We start from the raw sequence: 20,182 nt of genomic DNA, 5'->3' as shown, positions 1-20,182 counted from the left end.
AGGACAAAGAACAAATTCATTAGTGTACATTATATAGTATACTGTGTTTTATGGACGTACCGAAACCTTACGTTGTGTTAATCAGGAATCGCAGGTGAAATTATAAAAGTGCTAGAAGTGTTTTGTGAGTAATTTATTAATACTTTCTGAGTCTGAGATTGAACGTGTCATTTTTTCAATGTTCATAAAAGGAAAAACAACTTTTCAGTGAGTAGTTAACTACTAACAATTGACATTGTTAAAAAATAAACAGAAATTTGCACAACCAACGTATGTCAGAAATATGAATCAGAATGGGTCTAGGGAAAAGTACGCAGTTCATCAGAAAACACCAAGGGCCGGGACATTTCCTGACCTTTCGGGGACGCTGGGATGGGGGATGCGAAAATAGGGACTGTTCCGGGTAAACTGGGAGTGTGGTCACCGTAACTGAACAGTTACTTCTGAACTAAAGAATAAAAAAAAATTACATAACACGGAAAAGTATGGAACCATGTGTAGGTGAGATGGACATCAATACCCTTGATACTGGGCTGTTTCTGCTTCAATACCCTTGATACTGGGCTGTTTCTGCTTCTATATTTCCCAAAAGATCCCAAGTGGACAAGATAAAAGCTGGGCATTCTCAGAGAACAATATACTGTACTAGCCTTACAACTGCTTCATGACAATCTCGTCCTGGTAAATCAAAATCTAAGCCAATATTGTCACCAACTTCAGATGCCACACAAGCTCATATTTAAAACTCCAGATTAAAATCTATTGATGAACAAAGTCACTGAAAGTTAAGTTATGCAAACCAGACTACAATAAAAATTCTAAAGTTGAAACAGAATCATCTTGTGCATTCCTTTCCAGACTCTTTCCAAGTGGACTTTCCCGTTCAGAAACAAACATTAGCATAGCATACACTAGGTGTTCTACAAAAACAAATTCACTTTATCATTTGGAAGGCAATAGTAATTTACACTCTTTACAATTATTCTAGCTAACCTACTTATCTAACATTACCGAGGGCCTCTACTTTGCTTTGTTAACTCAAAGCACTTTGTATAATCTTGGTAGAACCTGTTTATCTTTACCCTGCATACTAGCAAAATAATCCTAACCTAACCCATTATAAGGCACCATGTTCCTAGCAAGGAAACCTTGCCCCCAAAACCCCACAGTTGTTTATGTCTACCCTGAAATAGCATCTAGCTGCATTTCATCATATCACAATTGTCGTCTAGGCTTGTAGAGATACTCACAAGAACATACAAATGCAAAACTGGCTCAATATAAGCCAATAATTATTTTTATGTTTAGCCTCAGATCACGGAAAAACCACAACGGATAGTAGTCTATGCCTAGTATAACTATAACAAGTCAGATTACACTTGGTTTATCCTAGCATACACCTTCCAATTAGGACTAGCCTAGATTTTATATTACAGCGATACATGACATAACGTGGTATTACTATAATAATTTAATTACCAGTCCATACTGAATTCAGTAACAGATACTGTCAAATGATGGGCTTTCTGCAATTTTTTACCACTAGGGATATAGGCTCGGGGGCCAGTGAGTAATAAATTATGTTTCGTAATCAAGATGTGTACCACTGCATATTTCCTAAGGCTCATATTACTATCTTGAAGGTTTCTATTCATTTGGGAGGTTTCAATTTTTCTGTTGCATAATAATTACTTACCTTTATCAAACAATTTAACTTCATAAATTCTTATGCTGAAGTCCCCGGGTACATTCAGTTTCACTTATTTTTCAGTGTTTCTTCAGTTTAATGATGGCTGCCTAGTGAGTACGAAACATTGGTGGATATCTCAAGCAATGAATTATATATTAATGACAATGTAAAGTAACTCTTCATCTTGAAGCAAGGTAACCCCTTCAACTGATGGCCTATATGCCTATAACTCTTCTCCACAAATCAAACATTGCCTGAAAGAAACAATTACTGTACCTCCAAACATCAAGGTTAGGACTGTACTATGTGCAACAGCATGGGGGAGACAGGCAGTGTCCCCTTTGGCAGTTAGGACCTGGTGTGAAAGCCAAGGCTGAGATGATTTTCTGTATCCCACCTTTATGTATTAGGACTTGCTGGGTCAGGATAGTAAGTGGGGGGGGAGGGGGGATTCCAGAGAAGATGAAGAGTCCTTCTCACCCATCCCCTCATCCATGTAAGGCCCAGAACCAGCACCAACATCCTAGGTAAGTTTATGGTATGAAGCTTAGGTTAGCATACATATGCTAATTGTAAGTTCCCCAAAAATGACTTCTGTGGTGCTCTACGTCAAGTCCCGGCTGGCCAAGTAAGGACCTGCCACCCTTGGTTAGGTTAGGTAATGTTAAAAAGCAGCCCTGTATATTACTGAATGAATTCCATGGGACCCTAATTCAGGTTAGGTGAGGATTCACCACCTAGCTACTTTACGACCTCTAGGCTAGGTTAGGCTAGGTTGCATCACTGTAACTGTCCTTCCAATATTTTTGTGCTATATAAATTTTCGGGGAACTCTCCCTGCTAATAAGCGCGAACTATTTATTTTTCGCCTGATTAGCCTACCCAGTGATCGATGCACTCCTTATATTAGAGGTCGGTGCCTTGCTTCTGGCTTCTTTCCACCCAAAACAAATATAGTTTCCCCCTGGGGTAAGCTGTAATTGTTAGATATAGGACAGGCTAAGGGGAGGGAGGGAAAAAAACACACACACAAAAAACACCCCCTTAAAAAACTCGCATGCAAGATAACCAACAGGAAAATAGGCTATCTGGTTCGTGTATCTGGCTAGGAGTCAAGATCAACAAATTGACCTCAATGACCTAGGTAAATATTAAAAAAAAACCACCTGGCCTGCATTAGCTCGTAAGTACCACGACTACCGAGTAACTATACTTACGGAGGCAATTAAACGAGGCCTAGGTTAGCCCAGCCTATGGAAGTCTAACGTCATGGTTGATGGTTTAACAGACAGTAAGTCTGTTCGCTCTGGATACCACTAACCTCGCTTATCTATAACAGCTAAACAGGCGTATAATATTTGCTGCAACATACACAACTGAAATCAAAGATACTACTTAAATCTTACATGCTATAGAAAACATAATTATAGCTGCAGATGTCACGAAGGGACGGGTTGCAGCCAAGTAGGTGTTTCCTCCTGAATATAAACAAATCTCTTCTTTCAATTGCACCGAAGATGTCTTGGGGGGGAAACTATATTGAATCCTTAAATGACACATAGCAGCTCAGTTATTCTGTATAAACAAATTAACATTGTTCTGAGTAAAAATTACTAAGTCAGCTACATTGATAATAAAAATAAAAAGTAAAATATCGTGTACGTAGTTGTGCAAGAAGATATCTTTGTCTAAATGGAAAACATAAACCCTATGGTACACTTCGACATCATTTGTCAAAATGTTTTTCAACTCACAAAACCATCTTTTTTATTTCTGTAGAAAAATGGATAATTCAGAATTTTCTATGCTAAAAATTTCTTTTAACACAGTATTTTTGTTTTTCGTGACAAAATCGCGTAGCATTTCTGTGCTTGAAGACAATCGCCGCGTTCGATTGCGTTGCATTTGAAAGTCAGATTGCTAGTGCACTATTCTTAGCCACTCATTCACGTTCTTAGTTTCTGTTTTCAGGTAATGAATAGTAGTTAATGAGAAATACATTGTAAGGGTTTAATTAGCCGATATACAGCAGCACAGGCCCTTCTCTTTTCTGTCAATGATGTAAATTAATAGGGAATTGAATGTTTTCCTATTCTGATAAAATGTTGATGATACATCTTTCACAAGGTATTGTAAACGGGATTCTAAATGAAGCGGCGAACAAGTATTTTTAGACAGACAAAATGAGGAAGGCGAAAATGACACGTTTTTATACTTTTAATCCGTTTTGACATCCCGTTACTAAAAAAATACCCACAATTTAGAAAATAATGGTAGAATAAGAGGGTCGAAACGGCAAACTCCGAATGATAGAGAACTGCTGACTGTGAAGCTTGGACCGAGATGGGTCCCCTCATTCAAAATACATGTAGTTCATAGGCACTGCACACAAAAACTAAATATTGGTTACATACAAATTGCATTCTAGTAATCCTGTACAGAGAATATTTCACACTATCGATTTAACTTAAATTATCTCTGCGCATGTTCTTACTGTTACTTGGACCTTGGGTAACTGAAAATTTGGAGACAGAACTTTGTAACTGGACCTACAGTAAGACATTGATAACAGAACGACAGTTCCTTAGCTCCCTTTATATCACTGACGCATTACCCATACATCCAACTCACAGGAGCAGAAAACCATACTCTTGTCCAGCAAAAGCTACTAAGTAGCTTACTTTATGTTTTTGTCATATTTTCCTAATGAAAAGGAAGCCAAGCTATGCTGAAACTTGATTGATCTTCCCTCAGGCAAAACATCCGCAAAAATGTGAATGTGGAATTGATATAATAGTCATTTGGAACTATAATAATTAAGGCTTTCCATAAATCCTTGCATCATCATTTCTTGTTCTCTTGTATGAACAAAAATTTGGGCAGAGTGTCAGATTCAATGCTCCTCTTAAGTTCTTTTGCTGAAATTAACCCAAACTAAGATTGAGGAAAAGAGCAAAATGAGTACTATTTACTATTAGATCGAGGGAAAAAGACCTCGTCTAGGCAAGCAATTAATGTAAGTAAAATGGGATATACTACAATTATATATTTCTTCCGTTGATGTGAAACCAGTTTTTACTGCTAGCCAACGAGAAAAAAGTATCTTTAGCATGTGCTTTTATTATTATTATTATTATTATTATTATTATTATTATTATTATTATTATTATTATTATTATTATATTATTATTATTATTATTTTGGGGTGATCTAGATGAATAAAGCAGTCATAACTGAGCTCAACTGTTATGACGGAATTAGGAGGGGGAAATGCTGAGCAAGAAATAGGTCATTCTTCGGTATGGTGACCCAGAAAGTTTATAAAAAACACTTACCCTTGATGATAAAAGAAAGCATGGTTTGAGGATGCCTATAAATACATTGAAAGAATAAAACGACTATTCCACAGTAAAGTAATAACAATGGAATGTGAGGAAATATTATTATTGCTAATTATAAATGAAAAACGGCAAAACTGAGATAAATTGTCCAACAGGAACAGCAAATTCCATTGTCATTGTTTTTTATTTTACGAACCATAAAAACGATGCATTGAATTTAAGATAAGGGACAATCCACGGTCCCAATCAGTGTAGCATAGCGATAGACAAAGCGGTTGCAATCAACAAGAGAATATAAACAAAAGAATAATCATGCTGATGATTATTCTTTAGTTACAAAGAACAAAAACTGGCAACTCAAAAGCCTAGACCGTTTACGAGCACGCGTACAAATACAAAAGATTGCAATGCTCATCAGAAATGTAGAAAATGAATCATCGACTTTTGTAGATTATTTTGTTTTTGTACACCGCGAAAGAGGTTGTTACAACGGCAAGAAGCCCTTGCATTAATCTATAAATGATAAAATTATTGAAAAGTGATGGCATGGATGTGTGGTCGTGCAAAATCTTTTAGGGTAGGCCTACATGCGTTGGTGATGCTTAAGTTTTTGTGACTGAACTGAATAATGTAGACTTGTCAGAAGACAGCATACGTGTTAAAAATATTTAGATGACAAAGAGGTAAGATAAGGAAAACTATGAAGTGTCAACTTGAATACGTAAACAGAAAAGTATAGATATGAAATTATCAATTATCTAAACAATAAAGTCCTAAGATAATACTATGCGTTCGAGTGGAGATGGCGGCTCTTTGTTCGTTCGATCAAAATGCACTGAGAGCCACTGTGCTACTACCGGTGAGGTAACTCTGTGTGGATTACGACCATTTAACGAATACCGGCATGTGGCTATTTTAACATATAAGAAAATATATAATTATTAACTGCATTTTCTATCAAAAACATGTCAAAATCAATCAAGAAAGTAAATTTATAGATGACACTCGATATTCATACTAATAAAGCACATTTACTTATAATATTTTTATTCTGGGAAGTGAATGATAACCTTCCTCCCACTCTCATGACTGAAATTCTTTTATTCTGCTAATTTCTTCTTTCGACTGCTCTCTTATCTACTCTCAATCTTCACCTTAAGAAAAACAATCAGGTCACTTACTTCCAATTAGAGATGTGACGTCATTTTAAGCCGAAGTTAAGTTGCTTAACTTTCATGGCATTCCGATTTCCGAACAGTTGTATATAATGCAGCAAGACCTGCGACAACGGACTACAGTGTCTTAACTAATAACGAATTTTGTCTGATTGTGATCTTAACTCGAGGGTTTCCACAGTTTTTAACACAACGGTAAGGGTCTTTAGTAATTTAATCTAAACATTTATTTTCCAGTGTCGCTAGTGTTAAAGGTTTAGGATTAGGAACAAGCTAATATGTAACAGGATACGATTAGAGTAAAGTTTTTAAAAGTAATTACTTCCTGTGACATGTCTTATGTTAAAAAAGTGTTAGGTCAACCCAAAAAATTATGGATTCCTAAGCATAGTCAGTACCAAACTCGTCACAACACATGAAAATTCACCAGCAAAATTTAATTTCAACATGTTTCTTATTCAATGCGTACATTGCCCGAGGCCCAATTCCCGCGGAACAAATGAAAATGTTACAAATCATTAAGTAGCTTACATTCTGGATTCCTTTATTGTAGGACATTCTGCAATTAGCTCTGGCCTTGGTGATAAGATTGCTGCTGTAATCCTCACTGACAATTCCGTTGTGCAAGAAACGTGGTTGCTGTATTGTAAACTACAAGGTACGCCCAGGCCTGGGCCTATGATCTAAGTAATCATTATTTGAAAGGCACGTCAAGGGGCATTGAAAGGGATAATGCCCCTTGATCTCGGGGGTGGGGGGACTCGGCTGCCTATTGTAGCTTAGGTTATTTTAGGTCAAACATTGCCTCATATAGTGTAGGGTAATATGTACGGATATGGTTTAAAATTTGGGTCAAACCTTACTTTAGTTGCACGGCTTGATTCCTGCCAGTCGCCGACTGGGACAGGTTACGGCCTTTTTGGGGGGCCCATGGGGAGCGAAGCCCCCGGCCAGGTCAGGGAACGTCGCCGTATGTTAGGTTAGGTCAGGACCTAGCATTATAGGAAAGGTTATGTCTATTTATGTATGAGGAACCGGTCCCGGCCGACGGCAGGAGAAAATCAAGCCGCCCAACTTAAGTAGAGTTTTACCAAAATTTGTTTAAAGAGTTTTACCAAAATTTGTTTAGAGCTCTGTGTTCTTTTCAAGGTAGTGTTGATTTGAAGCACTCCGCCATATCAGTCCTAGCCTAGCCCATCTGATGTGCCCTATCCTTACCTAGGCTGCTGTGATCCTAGTTGGGGTCTTTGCTCCTTGACCCTCTCAGTATTCACTGTCAGTGAATCATGAAATTACCATGAAGCTCTCATAGTTATGCAAGTTCTGGTGGGGTATTTTCAAGGGAAATGAAATGACCATCTGCAGCCCTTCAGAAATTGATATCCAAGGTTAAGTTAGGTGTATTGATTCCAGGTTACACTTATGGAAGTCACTGGGAGCAGGATTATGTTGGAGATGACCCGAAGCCTAGGTTAGGATAGTGTGTTGTAGCCAATTTTACCGTAGGATGTATTCACTTTATATCATCATTGGTGTATTTTTAGAGCCCTTCCCATTAGGCCTCAGTTTTTTACTCCTGATGGCCCTCAATGATATGTCAGTTTCAGTTTTAAGTTTTCTTGAATAACAATCTTTCAAGTCAACTGTTTTTTATTATATAGGCTACATATTAGTTTTTCAAAAATGATTTAAAGTTTTTCTATCCTTTTTAGGCCACTGGGCTACTGATTAAATGTTGTGTGTGGTCTCTATTTGAATATTATTTTTCAGATTTTTGTTCTGTTTTGAATTCATTAATTTTTCCATGCCCCTATATATTTTTATGTTTTTGATGGAATATTTATGAACTATATTTGATAAAATTTTTCAGTGGCTTTGTTCCTCACTGACTGAATGTTTAAAAGGTAGTGGTTTAGTGGTTATATGAGGACCGTAGCAAGGTATCCATCTTGTCCCGTCCTAGTTATGGACCTGTAACCTTTGGTCGTTTCCACATTTTAGTTAAACAAGTTTTGGTCTTTCCACATTTTGTGCACTGGTGTAAAGGAGGTAGACCGGAAGGTTGGTGACTAAAGACCTCTCAGTCCTCCAGTCTCCCTCAGACATCAGGGAAATGGAAGTTTTGGATCTTCTTGCCCTAAGCCTATTCGTGAAGAGAATAGTCAAGGAACTTTTGAATGAGCTCCATTCATAGGTACATTGTAATTGCAATCATCAACATGGGCAGTGCATCATCTCTGTCCAGGCAACACTCATTACCCGTAGGAATCGGCTGCCAGGTTATCTACACATTATAGCAGCAGGAATGCCCTGTGTGCCTTCATATCTTTCTTCTCTTCAACAGGTTAACTCCAGCTAGGAGGCAGCAATTGTCGTTTTGGCCTAGCAAAGGTAAATGGCTTATGGCAAAGTCCCCCAGTAGAGGAGGCAGAAAGAAACAGAGATGTTTTACCTTTACTGACAGTTCTTAGTATTTACTCTTAAGTTAGCTTTTGCTTTTGCCACAGCTGCTTATGGTTGCTGATTTTAGTAGGACGAGAGATGTCAGTATGTTTGAACAAAACTACAGTATTCTTTAAAATTCTGTTTACCCCTAATTTTATACATTCAAAACATCTTCATCCATGACACAGATCTTTTTTAAAAATACAGTACTATTTACAAATTCCATCTTCAAACTCTACACAGATTTCATCTTCAAACTCTTATGTTATTGAAGCAAATGAGAAAATACACACATAAAACAGTGAAATTAATGACCCACAGACATCAACTTTCCATTATTCTTAAAAAAAAAAGTCTTTGGTAATTCATAAACCACTAATCATGTAGCTTTACTTCCATAAAATACATTACCTGAAGATTCACCTCGTTTTGGCCTGCATGTCTAAAGTTTGCCCTTACAAGTTTCACATATTTTACCCAAATGGTAAAAAGAAGGTACGTTACATAGATATTTAATTACATTAATTTTGCTTTGTAGACTGCACATTTTCGGGAACACACCTTAGCAACTTAGCACCTGGTTACTGTACCTTGTATAGAGCTGTTGAAGAGTATGGGCCTCTGTGATGTGGAGATATTAATTGATGAACTCCATTTGACATATATTGATGAACAGCTTAGGGTTCCCACATTATTCTGCCCATTCTTGGAGGATCTGTAATGCTTGTTTGGAGCATTAGAGAATGAAACCAGCCAAAATGATTTTACTTTCTAACATATTTATGTGGAAAAACAAGGTAGCCTAGATTTTGTGTAGAAGATATTCATTGCAATAAATAGGATGTACTGACACTTCTGCAATTACATCATAATGATAAAGGATATCCAGTATTCATTTGATTTTAACTCTTTAAATCTCATTTAAATCTCAAATTTACCAATATGCACTTCACTAGGACAGGCTAATGGAGTTATCAGTGGATTAGTTCCTGCCTGTCACCAGGCAAACAGGGTTTTTCTCTCACACAGTACTTATGCTTGTCTTTTTTGTACAATTTTGACATCTCAAGGGGACTTGATTTAATATTATTTCACAGATAGATTGAATTTCATTCTTCTGAATTTCTTTATGGAGGTTTGTACTAATACACAAATAAGTGGGATATTATACCACAAACATTTGCTTCTATAGAAGTGCAGCCTCCTGAAGTGACAGGTTATTATTTTTTGTCATCTTCAGATGCGATGTGTTGTAAGTATAGCTGCATCTTCACAATTTGGATGTGGTTAATTCTTTTACCATTTGTCTGTTCAATAGTATCTGTTTAGAAGAGTAAGGAAAGGACTTAAAAACTGGAAAGTGAGAAAGCCAGACCATTTCAGCCTTAAAGTAAAAATGTCAATATCTTGTAGGTGCGTAGTATTTTTCACGTACCCTTTTATGAGAATGGTGAGTGAATCATTTTATATAACTACGAGGATGTTCCTCTTGCTGTTTACATGGAAAATACAGAATTATAACAAAAATGAATTTTTGTCCTAGTTACTTCAATATTTAAGCTCTGATTGCAAGTTTAGTCTCCTGATATCTTTCAAGAGGATAATCATTACGGAATGGTTCTAGCTGTTTTTATATGGCAAATACAAGAAAAATATATTTAAAAAACTCTTGGGTCGACTGGGCGTTAAACAAACAAGCTGATGAAACTTAAGATGTTTCAAAAGTAATCACAGGGCTCTTGATTCAAACATGTTTTAAATGTTGAAAATTTTGTTATAAAATGAAAGTAATTAATTACCTTTACAGCTTCACATATGAGCATTGGAGTTTCACATCAAACTGTTCATATTTTACTTGATTGGAATATGATGTTCTATGATTTTTTTTTATTCTTTACCATATTCCAAAGATTTATGAATACTTCAACCAGAGTGAAATTCTGTTGGATAGTTTTCAGGTAAGAAAACCCATGAAAATCCTTTTCGTTCCAGAAGAGCACGTACCAGTTTTACAAGTCTACAATTTGGAATACCTGGGTGTAAATCTCTCTTCAGAGTAGAACAGTTAAGTAAAGTTGATTATTTTAAGTGCCAGATTTATGATAAAAGGCTCAGATAAGTGCGCCATGGAGCGATGAAGGTGTGGAAGCCAAGCTGTAGGAAAACTTGGCTGTTGACTCTTTCATGTAGAGTGGAATGCAAATGCCTACAAAAGTACGTTTTGTAATTACATGCTTTGTGCCAACAGTCACTGAAGGTTTAACTGCATAAAGTGTTATTGTTCAGTGTTATTTGTATAAATATAAACATTGAAACAGTTATACCGTCAATATTTTTCTGAAAAATACCCAGTATCCTTTTGCATTAAGTTTTTACATGAAAATTATGTATTTGATTACATAAAATAGATTTACATGTGGTTTGACAATTTTTCAAAATTAGTATCTTAGAGAACATACAACCTTGCATGGAGTTTTCGTTTCAAAACTATGCGTTTAATTGAATAAACTATAATCAAAATAAATTTACACATTTTGATACTTATTGAAAGTAATACTTTAGGAAGATAGTACCATATAGTTATGTAAATAGTGGACATGCTTGAAATACCACGAAAGTGTATATATCGGTAGGATACATGGGAACAGGACCAAAAACTTAGTGGTCGGTGATGAAAAATGGTGAGAAATGTGAAAGAAGTGGAAAAAGTGACGATTAAAGTGAATGTTGAAAAAGTGGTACATGTACTCTCAGTGGAGTATACAGTATTAACCAAGAATGGCAGTAGTAATTGGGAAAGAGGAGTTACCACATTGGCCTAAATTTCATATTCCATTCCATTCCACATTTCAGTCAGGGTAAAAGATTATTATTAAAATGAGACCACATTATGTGACATAAGGGTTTCTTCTGTTAACCAGTTTTGAAAACTGGTGTGTTATTCAACTTGAGACAGGTAGATGAGAAGAGACCAGAGGGAGAGGAAGAAACTCTAAAGGGTCTGAATGGTCTTTTCAGCCATATTATTATTATTATTATTATTATTATTATTATTATTATTATTATTATTATTATTATTATTAATTGTAAACTGCAAATTGAGCTATTAGTAGAATGCTATGACCCCAAGGACCTCTGAGGAAAATTGGCTCAATGCAAAAAAGAAATACATTAGTAAAGAATAAACCAAATAAGAGTTTTGACAAATGAGACAAACTGAAATAAGCTTAAGTCGTGGAAGCCTGCTCAATAAAAACTACTTTTGCATCCACTTTGAACACAAAATTTTCAGTCGGCTAACTATATGACCAGATCATCATTCTATTATTTGGTCATATCTGGATTAAAACAGAAAACTGTGAGGTACTGAACCTCACAAAAGGAAGGGCGAGATTGTTAGAATTACCTGCTGAAGTAATTCCAGTAAAGAAGTAAGGATGCTTATCGTAACGTTTGCAAAGCCTAGGAACAACATTCCGTAAGTTGTTACACCGTTTTCCCGTAGGGGGTGTAGTGCCGTCAGTGCACCTCATGTGGTTCGCTGTAGGCATTACTTAGGTTCTTTGCAGCGTCCCTTGGCCCCCTAGCTGCAACCCCTTTCATTCGTTTTATTGTACCTCCGTTCATAATCTCTCTTTTCCGTCTGACTTTTCACCCTCTGCTAACAAGTGGTTAATAGTGCAACTGCGAGGTTTTCCTCCTGTTACACCTTTCAAACTTTATTACCGTCAGTTTCCCTTTCAGCGCTGAATGACCTCATAGTTCCCAGCGCTTGGCCTTTGGCCTAAATTCTATATTCTGTTTCACTGTTTCTCCTCTCCCACACCATTACAGTAACCCTCTTCCAAAATATCTGTGATTCAACAATTTTCGATGTTAATTTCAGCTGCCTTCTACTTTCTTGTGTTTTTGCCATCCTCTTGTGCTTCTAACTACTGTGCAGTATAAATATATCTGATGTGTTAAAGTATTACCCGAAAGATCAATTTTAGAAATGGGAGTGACCGAAAATTTTGATTTGTATTTGCAGACAACCCTTTGAGGATCTGGGTCCTGTCATTTGCCCACTGGTGTGAACTGCAACAAGTCAATATTCGTCGAACCATCCTATGCAAAGTTTGAACGTCTCTATATGTATGTGGCTTGTATCGTGCTGGTAAGTCATAAAGCTGTTTTTTTCTTTTGTTTCCTTTTATTTCCGACGGAATTGTATCGGTAAACGAGGTTTTTGTTGTTTTTGCAAGTTTATCAATATGCGTCGTATGACAACTGTAGCTACTGGCAAAAAGGAATTCGAGGTATTCAGAGATCAATGTCTTATGCGTCATGTCCTGTGTTGTACTTCAGCAGTAGAAATGTTTAGAGAGTAAAACCTGTTTCCTTCTCTCCCCACCCCCTTCCCCCCCGCCACTGTTCTTCCCCTTCGATATTTTGTTTTTCTTTTCACGGTTTGTAACGTTGTGATTTCATGCCAGGTGGAACTCATTTTCGGAAACGAAAAAATGTTGAAATGTTTTCCTTGTATGTTTGTTTTTGCTGTGAATAATCGTCAAGGCAGGAAGCGGACGCTAATCAATTTGCTGAAATTAGAACGAAGTTATAGATTACTGATAGAACATGAGTAAACTGTTGTTGAAGAACTTCATAAAATATTGTTGTACGCTCACGTCCTACATTTCCTGATGAATTAATTTACAAAATAACTTACTGATCAGGGGCGTTCCTAAACATTTTGGGGCCCCGGGGTCACAGTCCCATTTGGGGCCCCTCTTATGGGGTGGGAGGCGAGCGAAGCGAGCCAAAGCAACTGGGGTTCGGGGCGCCGTTGCTTAAAGCCCCAAGGGAAAATTTTTATAACATGAGCAATTGTAGGATCATTTTAAAGGCACTTGTAAATGCAAATTTCAGAAATGTTATTTCTTAAATTTCGCATTTTGGCCCCCCCCCTCACTTTGGGGCCCGGGGGCGATTTCAAACAGCCTCCCCCCTCAGGAACGCCACTGTTACTGATTGCAAGTGTTGGGGTCAGTTCGAATGATTAATATTGCAGATTTGAAGGTTTGAAAGGGAAATTACTGTTAGGAATTTTGAAGTGGATTGGATGTAGTGCTTATGCGACATCTAGCCTTCGTATGTAAACCGTCCATAAATACAGTTAATGTCGTTCTGGAAAATACGTTATTCACTCAAGCTGGCGCCCTATTGAGAGCAATGAATGGGCGATTGAATGATACCAGGAATGGAATGGAACATAAAATTAAGGCCGTAGGCCAAACGCTGGGACCCATGAGGTCATTCAGCGCTGAAAGGGAAAGTGAGAGTAAAAAAGGTTTGAAATGTGTAACGGGAGGAAAACCTCGCAGTTGCATTGTGAAACAATTGCTAGAGAGGATAGAAAGTAAGATGGAAGAAAGAGAATATGAACGGAGGCAGAGTGGAAGGAATGAAAAGGGTTGCAGCTAGGGGCCGAACCTTAAGTAATGGCTACAGTGCACCACATTAGGTGCACTGACGGCACTATCCTCATACCAGATATACCGTAAAAGCTTCGGTGCTACTTTGGTTTGTTATCTGCGCGTCTCCTATTCCGAGGTACTATATAGTACTAAACATGGCAGAAGCTCCTTGGGACGCCGCGTATAGTACTAACCCCTCGGGGATCAAAGTATTATATACACCCATTTCTATATTGTGTGGTCGACAGATTATCATATTAATAAACGATGTCTTCTTGCGGCTGTCTACTTTACATTTACCATACGGTGTTTAGTACTAGCAACTCGGGGTAGGTGACGCGTAGAGAACAAGCCAAAGTAGCACCGAAGCTTCTTTGTCGGCACGTTTGAAGTTTTCTTTTTATTTTTACAGGTTCTTGCCATATTTAATTTCCATTTTTTGAAAGATATGTGGAACATTTATATACTGTGTATGTCTGTATAATAGGGTATGCCTACAGATAATTGGTTTAGATTATACCTGGTCACACCTATATCCACGAATGGGCTCCTGACCAAATCCAGTGTTTCTGCATTTATGTTTTTTTTTTTATTCGTCATTCGTCAACTATACTTATCTATATTTATTTAATCAAATAATCTTTTACTTTATGTGTTTTCCGTTCTCGGTATCTGTATTTTTATGTAAGTTGTAGCCTATTTATTAAAGCTATTTATTTCATTTATTAGTTAGTTAATTTACCTATACTTTTATCTTTCTGACTCAGTGCCGCGCACCCAGACTCCTAACATTCGTTGTAAGTTTCTAAGCACTGGTTTTTAGGATTAGGTTGTTAGCCCAACACCAGTATCTATGTTTATTTGTTTATTTATTTATTTATTTATTTATTAAGTTAGTTAGTTAGTTAGTTAGTTAGTTAGTTAGTTAGTTAGTTAGTTAGTTAGTCTTCGTGAGGGTGAAATGAAACGCATCAACGTCTGTGGGTTGTAGCCTTTATTTACAAATGGCAGGACACAATAGGGATTCTTAGGTATCTCGCCCGTCCTGTGAGATCCTTGTATTTTTCCATTCTCCAGAGGATAGAGGGACGAACCGTCTCGGCGACGGACGCCCTGGCACCAACTTACGTAAACAAATGATTTTTTTTTTAATTTTGAATATTAAAAAGAAATTGAAGAAAATAAAACATGTTGACATTTCCTTAAAATAATAATAACAACGTTGTACGATAGAAAGCGATTAAGTTGAAGTGACGGGAATGAATAGTGGTAATATTGGTGAGGGTAAGACACTCTCTCTCTCTCTCTCTCTCTCTCACACACACACATTTAAATGACAGTGGTAATATTTGTGAGGGTAAGATATTCTCTCTCTCTCTCTCTCTCTCTCTCTCTCTCTCTCTCTCTCTCACTTCAAGACTGTGGTAATATTTGTGAGGTTAAGATTCTCTCTCTCTCTCTCTCTCTCTCTCTCTCTCTCTCTCTCTCTCTCTCTCTCTCACATTTAATAGTCCTAGAAACTCTCTCTCTCTCTCTCTCTCTCTCTCTCTCTCTCTCTCTCTCTCTCTCTCTCTCTCTCTCTCTCTCTCTCTCTCTCACTTAATGATCTAGCAAAAGTCTGTAATGATAACACAGCTACAGTGATAATTCTTAAGACATAAATAGACTTTACTGGGCTGCGTTCATTGTCGCACTTGTCCCGAGATGACAGGGATTAAGATTAAATCACCTTTTCATCCTTAGCCAGTGTAATCTGGTAAAATGTTTCTGGTAAATATCGTAATTTACAGCGAGTGTATTTTAGTATATTATATTGAAGTATTGATCAAAGGGCAGTGGGATAAATTTGATGTTTGTGTGAACATTACAAAAGAAATCACGTATTATATTCATTCATATGTATACTATATGCATAAATTATATATATATATATATATATATATGTATATAAATAATTATAATAAGTTCCTTCCAGGACGAAGGGCCCATATTATATGTGTGCATATATATTTGTGTGTGCACATATATATGTTATATATATATACACATATATAAATGTATATATGTGTGTGTGTGTAATTTTATTGGCTATAGTGAGAGGTCATCCGACGCGAATGAATAAGACATTGACATTTTCTGAAAATCTAAAGTTTGGATAGGATCCTCATGTAACCTTCCAATTGGACAGAGTCCCCAAGGTTCGTAAAGCAACAGTTTCTATATAACGATATATACATCAATATTTTTAACGGTAATTGCGTGTATAATAGATGAATACATCTTGAGTTAGACTGAAGATGAACCCAGGACAGGGTACGAAAGCTCTTGTAACTTTTTTATAAAATCAACAATAATTCACCACTGAATATTATTGTGGACCTGATATACAGCATATCCCGTTCTCGATCTAGAGGAGAAAGACGTATGCTAAATACGTCTTTGCTCTTCCACGTGTGTATACATATCTAGGCAGTACATGTTTTCTTACATTCATACATTGCAGATTGTTTCACTAGGTCATTAAGGAAATCTGTTCCTCGCAAACACACCACTGAATCGCACAGAATGAGAAATAATGGAAAAGAGACAGTGTTGTCTACAGAAAAACCGCTTAGAGATTTATGTTCGGAGTAGGGACAGCGAGCGCCGCGTCTCCTTGAGGTATTTGGAACAGCTTTTTAAAAAAAGGGATTTATCACAGACAGAGGCTTCCAGCAGCAAAGAGTGAATGACAGAGAATGTGGCATTTTCGTATGATACGGTGGAATTGTGCAATAGTGAAAATAGTTTGTCTATAGTAATTTCTCTTGATTTTTTTTTATAGGCAACAAGGGTTTTTTTACAATGTATTGCTTTATGTACAGAATAAAACTTATTTGATGCTTCAGTTAATACAAACTCTACTTAACCAACTCCGGAAATTTGTTGTTAGAAAACAACAGAAATAGTCTCAGTTGATGATAATAGTTTTCTGATTTATTATTAATGGCAGGGGTGGAAACATCGGAAATGAATGATCTTAGTAGTAGTTATACCATTTCATTTCTTATTGGCAGCAAGGTATGACCTCAGCTACAGGTATCTCATTTATATTTTTATATAACTTGAACATTTAAACAGCTGGAGGTGTTTTTCGATTTACGCTAGATGATTATGCGTTCAGAAACAGACACACTGACTAATTAAAAACAGGTCAGGTTGAACAATTTAAGAAAAATTGACTATGGTCCTGAAATATATTGTAATCTACGCCTGCATAATGTATACGGATTTGTTTCTACTTCTGAAAATTAGAAAAAAAACATTCTTTTTGAACTTCCATTTATCTTCTGAAACAAACTTGCCCAACGCACATGCGAGGGGAATCCGAGATATTTATTTCTTGCGTGTAAGTTTTATTTTTTTTATTGTAAATTACACGTGTCTGTCTATTTCTTCCTCTAACTTGTAATCAAAGGAATTTTTGTGCATAATTAACATATACGTGATTATGCAATGTTAAGAGTAAAATTATTCTTGTATTTCGAGTGGTAGCTAATTTGATTTAGATACTGTGTGCTTTAATGGAAATTACTTCATAAGTGGCTATATATAAATTTAATTTTATATATGGTTTTAAAAGTCCCACAGTTACCATCAGCTGACGTCACATATTCCAGTGGGTGTGTGCACTTTTAACATCACATGATTTGCCCTGCTTTTCTTTTAAAAATATTTCAGCATTGCACAATTCCACCTGTATTCATGCTAATAACTTAAACAAGGAAGATAATCGGACATAATACATATATATGTTGGTACAATTCTATCGGCATTCATTATCGTAACCTAAAGAGAAAACCGCACAAAATACATATCGGCCTATCACTTGAGGTACAGAGGATTTACAAAACGGAACACAGGTAATTGGAAATGCGCGGAGTCAATTACAAACTCTAATTAACCGTCACTTATTCCCAAGTAGGTCATTTCATCATCGGCAAACGTTGCGAGATGCAACAGTTCTCTCCACTGATTTTGTCCTTCTGTAAAGACACTTGACTCTGTTCATATATTCGTCGAATCCACAACGGAGTCTACCATCAATTCATAAATACTTAAGAGTTACCTTAAGCCTAGTAATGGAAAAAAATCATATTTACATGGAACACCGATTAACCGTCACGCCCGATACGTGGATTTGACACGGTAGGAGAATACGTCACTTGTTCATCACGTGAACAATTTGACGAATCCCCGCCAGAGGGCCACCACTGAATGGAGCTCTGTTGCATCTAGTATTTACTTATTTAGAGCTGGTCACTTTCGTTCAGTAGCTTTTATTCACGTAACGATGAAGCGAAATATTCTTCCTAACAACAACGACAGCAGTACGAGACTGTCGTACACCAGTTGTTCAAGATGAAATCTCGAATTTTGTCGGCTCGTCAAAATCTACTGTACGCCGCGTGGGTTCGGATCTTTGCCATTTTCAATTTTCCCTCCAAAATGTCCTGCGACTTTCATATTCTTTGAGTGGTTTCAAAGCTTCATGAAACTCCACAGACAAACGAACTAAGTCGTTCTTGGCGAGGTGATTTCACAACGGAGCGAAATACCGGAAGAACACATTATTATTTTTTAAAAGAATATACACTGTACACTTGAGAGAGAGTTTAGCACCTTGCAATACGACTACTAGATTTCTCTTCGCGCATGCGTCTTGGTTAAGTTTCATCAGGTTCGCAGCTTCGTACAAAAGGGGATTTCGCTGCACAGAAAACTGTACGTAAAGGGACATGAGAGGAAGAATCGGCAATGCTTTGTTGATCTCGAGCACTGGAAATGATGAGAACTCTAACTGCTCTGTACAGTTTCCTATGACATACAGGAGGATCATTTGTGGATAGTCTTGTCTTGCATATGTTTCTTGTCACCTTTTATTTTTTACTGTTTTTGCTTATAAATTTACCGAATTAGTTTTTCATTTGTCGGCAACGAAGCTATTTTTACAAGATTCATTAGATTTATCTTCGTTTTACAGTAGTACTTTACTTTCTGAGGCTGCGCTCAGAATTGTCTGTTTTGTCTATTTTGTGAGGTCTTCTCCGATCACTGTCAGATAATATGTAACTCTAGAAAATAGAACACGTAGATATTTTCTTTAACAAAAACTGAACGACTTCCATTAACCCTCGATTGTAACCTTGACCTAAATCCCTGATAATTCAGTCATTCATTTACTGATTCACCTGCTAGAAGAAGATCCCAAACTTAGCAGTTTAAAAAAAAAAAGTAATGGAATCATCGTGTTGCAATGAACGCAACCGACCAGCAGCGAGCATCAACACGAGCGCCTCATCCATCGAGCCCATTCCTTCACATGTCCTGATGGCTCGTCGTCACCGCCTGCAGCGCCGACGCGTCGTACCCGTGGTAGGGATACGAAGCCGCAGCCGCCGCCGCCATGTTGGGGAAGTGGTGGAGAAGGGAGGCGGCCTCCGGTTTGAAGTGGGGCGACAGCATCTCCGGCTTGACCATGTTCTGCCTCTGCGCCATCCCGGCCAGGCTGGGGTCGTAGCCCATCTTGGTCGGGTCGTAGGCCATCTTGGTGACGTACATGGCCCGCATGTCGTGGCCGGCGGGGTCGAAGTGGTGGGACATGACGGGGCCCTCGCCGTGGGGGCCCAGCAGAAGGTCTCTGGAAGGGAAGAGATGAATGGGCGTTAGTTATCTGAGCTACTAAAAGGGTGGTTGGGGGTTTTGAAATGTGATTGGGCATATATCAGTAGTGTGTGTGTGTGTGTGTTTGTGCGTTTTTGTTCTCAGGCACGTGGAAAATGCAATTCATAGGTTTTTATTGTATAAAAATCAATGAATTTGAATTCTAAGCGTTTGTAACTCACACCATCCAGAATCAACTTCTACGAGAAAATATCCCGATTTTGACTCGAGAAACTCATCCTCTCATCCTTTATTGCATGTTGAGATACTTTGATTATCCAATTTGCATCTATTTCACCAACCCACCTTATGTGATTTGCCATTTTATTATTAGTAAAATGTATGATAAACCTTGTAATATTGTCGCAACTC

The 20,182-nt window shown here is 37.3% G+C and overlaps 2 protein-coding genes and 1 long non-coding RNA gene across 9 annotated transcripts in view; 1 reads left to right on the top strand and 2 right to left on the bottom strand.

Annotated features, from left to right (window-relative positions):
- LOC136849789 (early endosome antigen 1-like) overlaps positions 1 to 3,212 on the bottom strand; it is a 51,594-nt gene extending 48,382 nt beyond the window's left edge. For 3 of the 6 annotated variants that reach the window (XM_067123192.1, XM_067123194.1, XM_067123197.1), the window contains exon 1: positions 3,097 to 3,212. The gene's annotated coding sequence lies outside the window, so the exon portion shown is untranslated. Of the gene's footprint in view, positions 1 to 2,907 lie in introns of all 6 variants that reach the window. The other 3 variants (XM_067123195.1, XM_067123193.1, XM_067123198.1) reach the window with 3 other exon arrangements.
- Positions 3,213 to 6,275: 3,063 nt separating this feature from the next.
- LOC136849787 (uncharacterized) overlaps positions 6,276 to 20,182 on the top strand; it is a 214,710-nt gene continuing 200,803 nt past the window's right edge. For both annotated transcript variants that reach the window (XR_010856427.1, XR_010856428.1), the window contains exons 1-2: positions 6,276 to 6,401; positions 12,682 to 12,807. This is a non-coding gene — a long non-coding RNA (uncharacterized lncRNA). The remainder of the gene's footprint in view (positions 6,402 to 12,681; positions 12,808 to 20,182) is intronic.
- LOC136849782 (homeobox protein SIX6-like) overlaps positions 16,942 to 20,182 on the bottom strand; it is a 116,083-nt gene continuing 112,842 nt past the window's right edge. The window contains exon 3 of the mRNA XM_067123186.1: positions 16,942 to 19,787. Coding sequence (XP_066979287.1) covers positions 19,466 to 19,787 — 322 coding nt within the window. The 3' untranslated portion in view covers positions 16,942 to 19,465. The remainder of the gene's footprint in view (positions 19,788 to 20,182) is intronic.

The sequence above is a fragment of the Macrobrachium rosenbergii genome, chromosome 21, assembly GCF_040412425.1.
Source record: "Macrobrachium rosenbergii isolate ZJJX-2024 chromosome 21, ASM4041242v1, whole genome shotgun sequence".
Taxonomy (NCBI): domain Eukaryota; kingdom Metazoa; phylum Arthropoda; class Malacostraca; order Decapoda; family Palaemonidae; genus Macrobrachium; species Macrobrachium rosenbergii.
The sequence above is the reverse complement of the archived record's forward strand: the minus strand, read 5'-3'. Positions and strand labels throughout refer to the sequence as shown.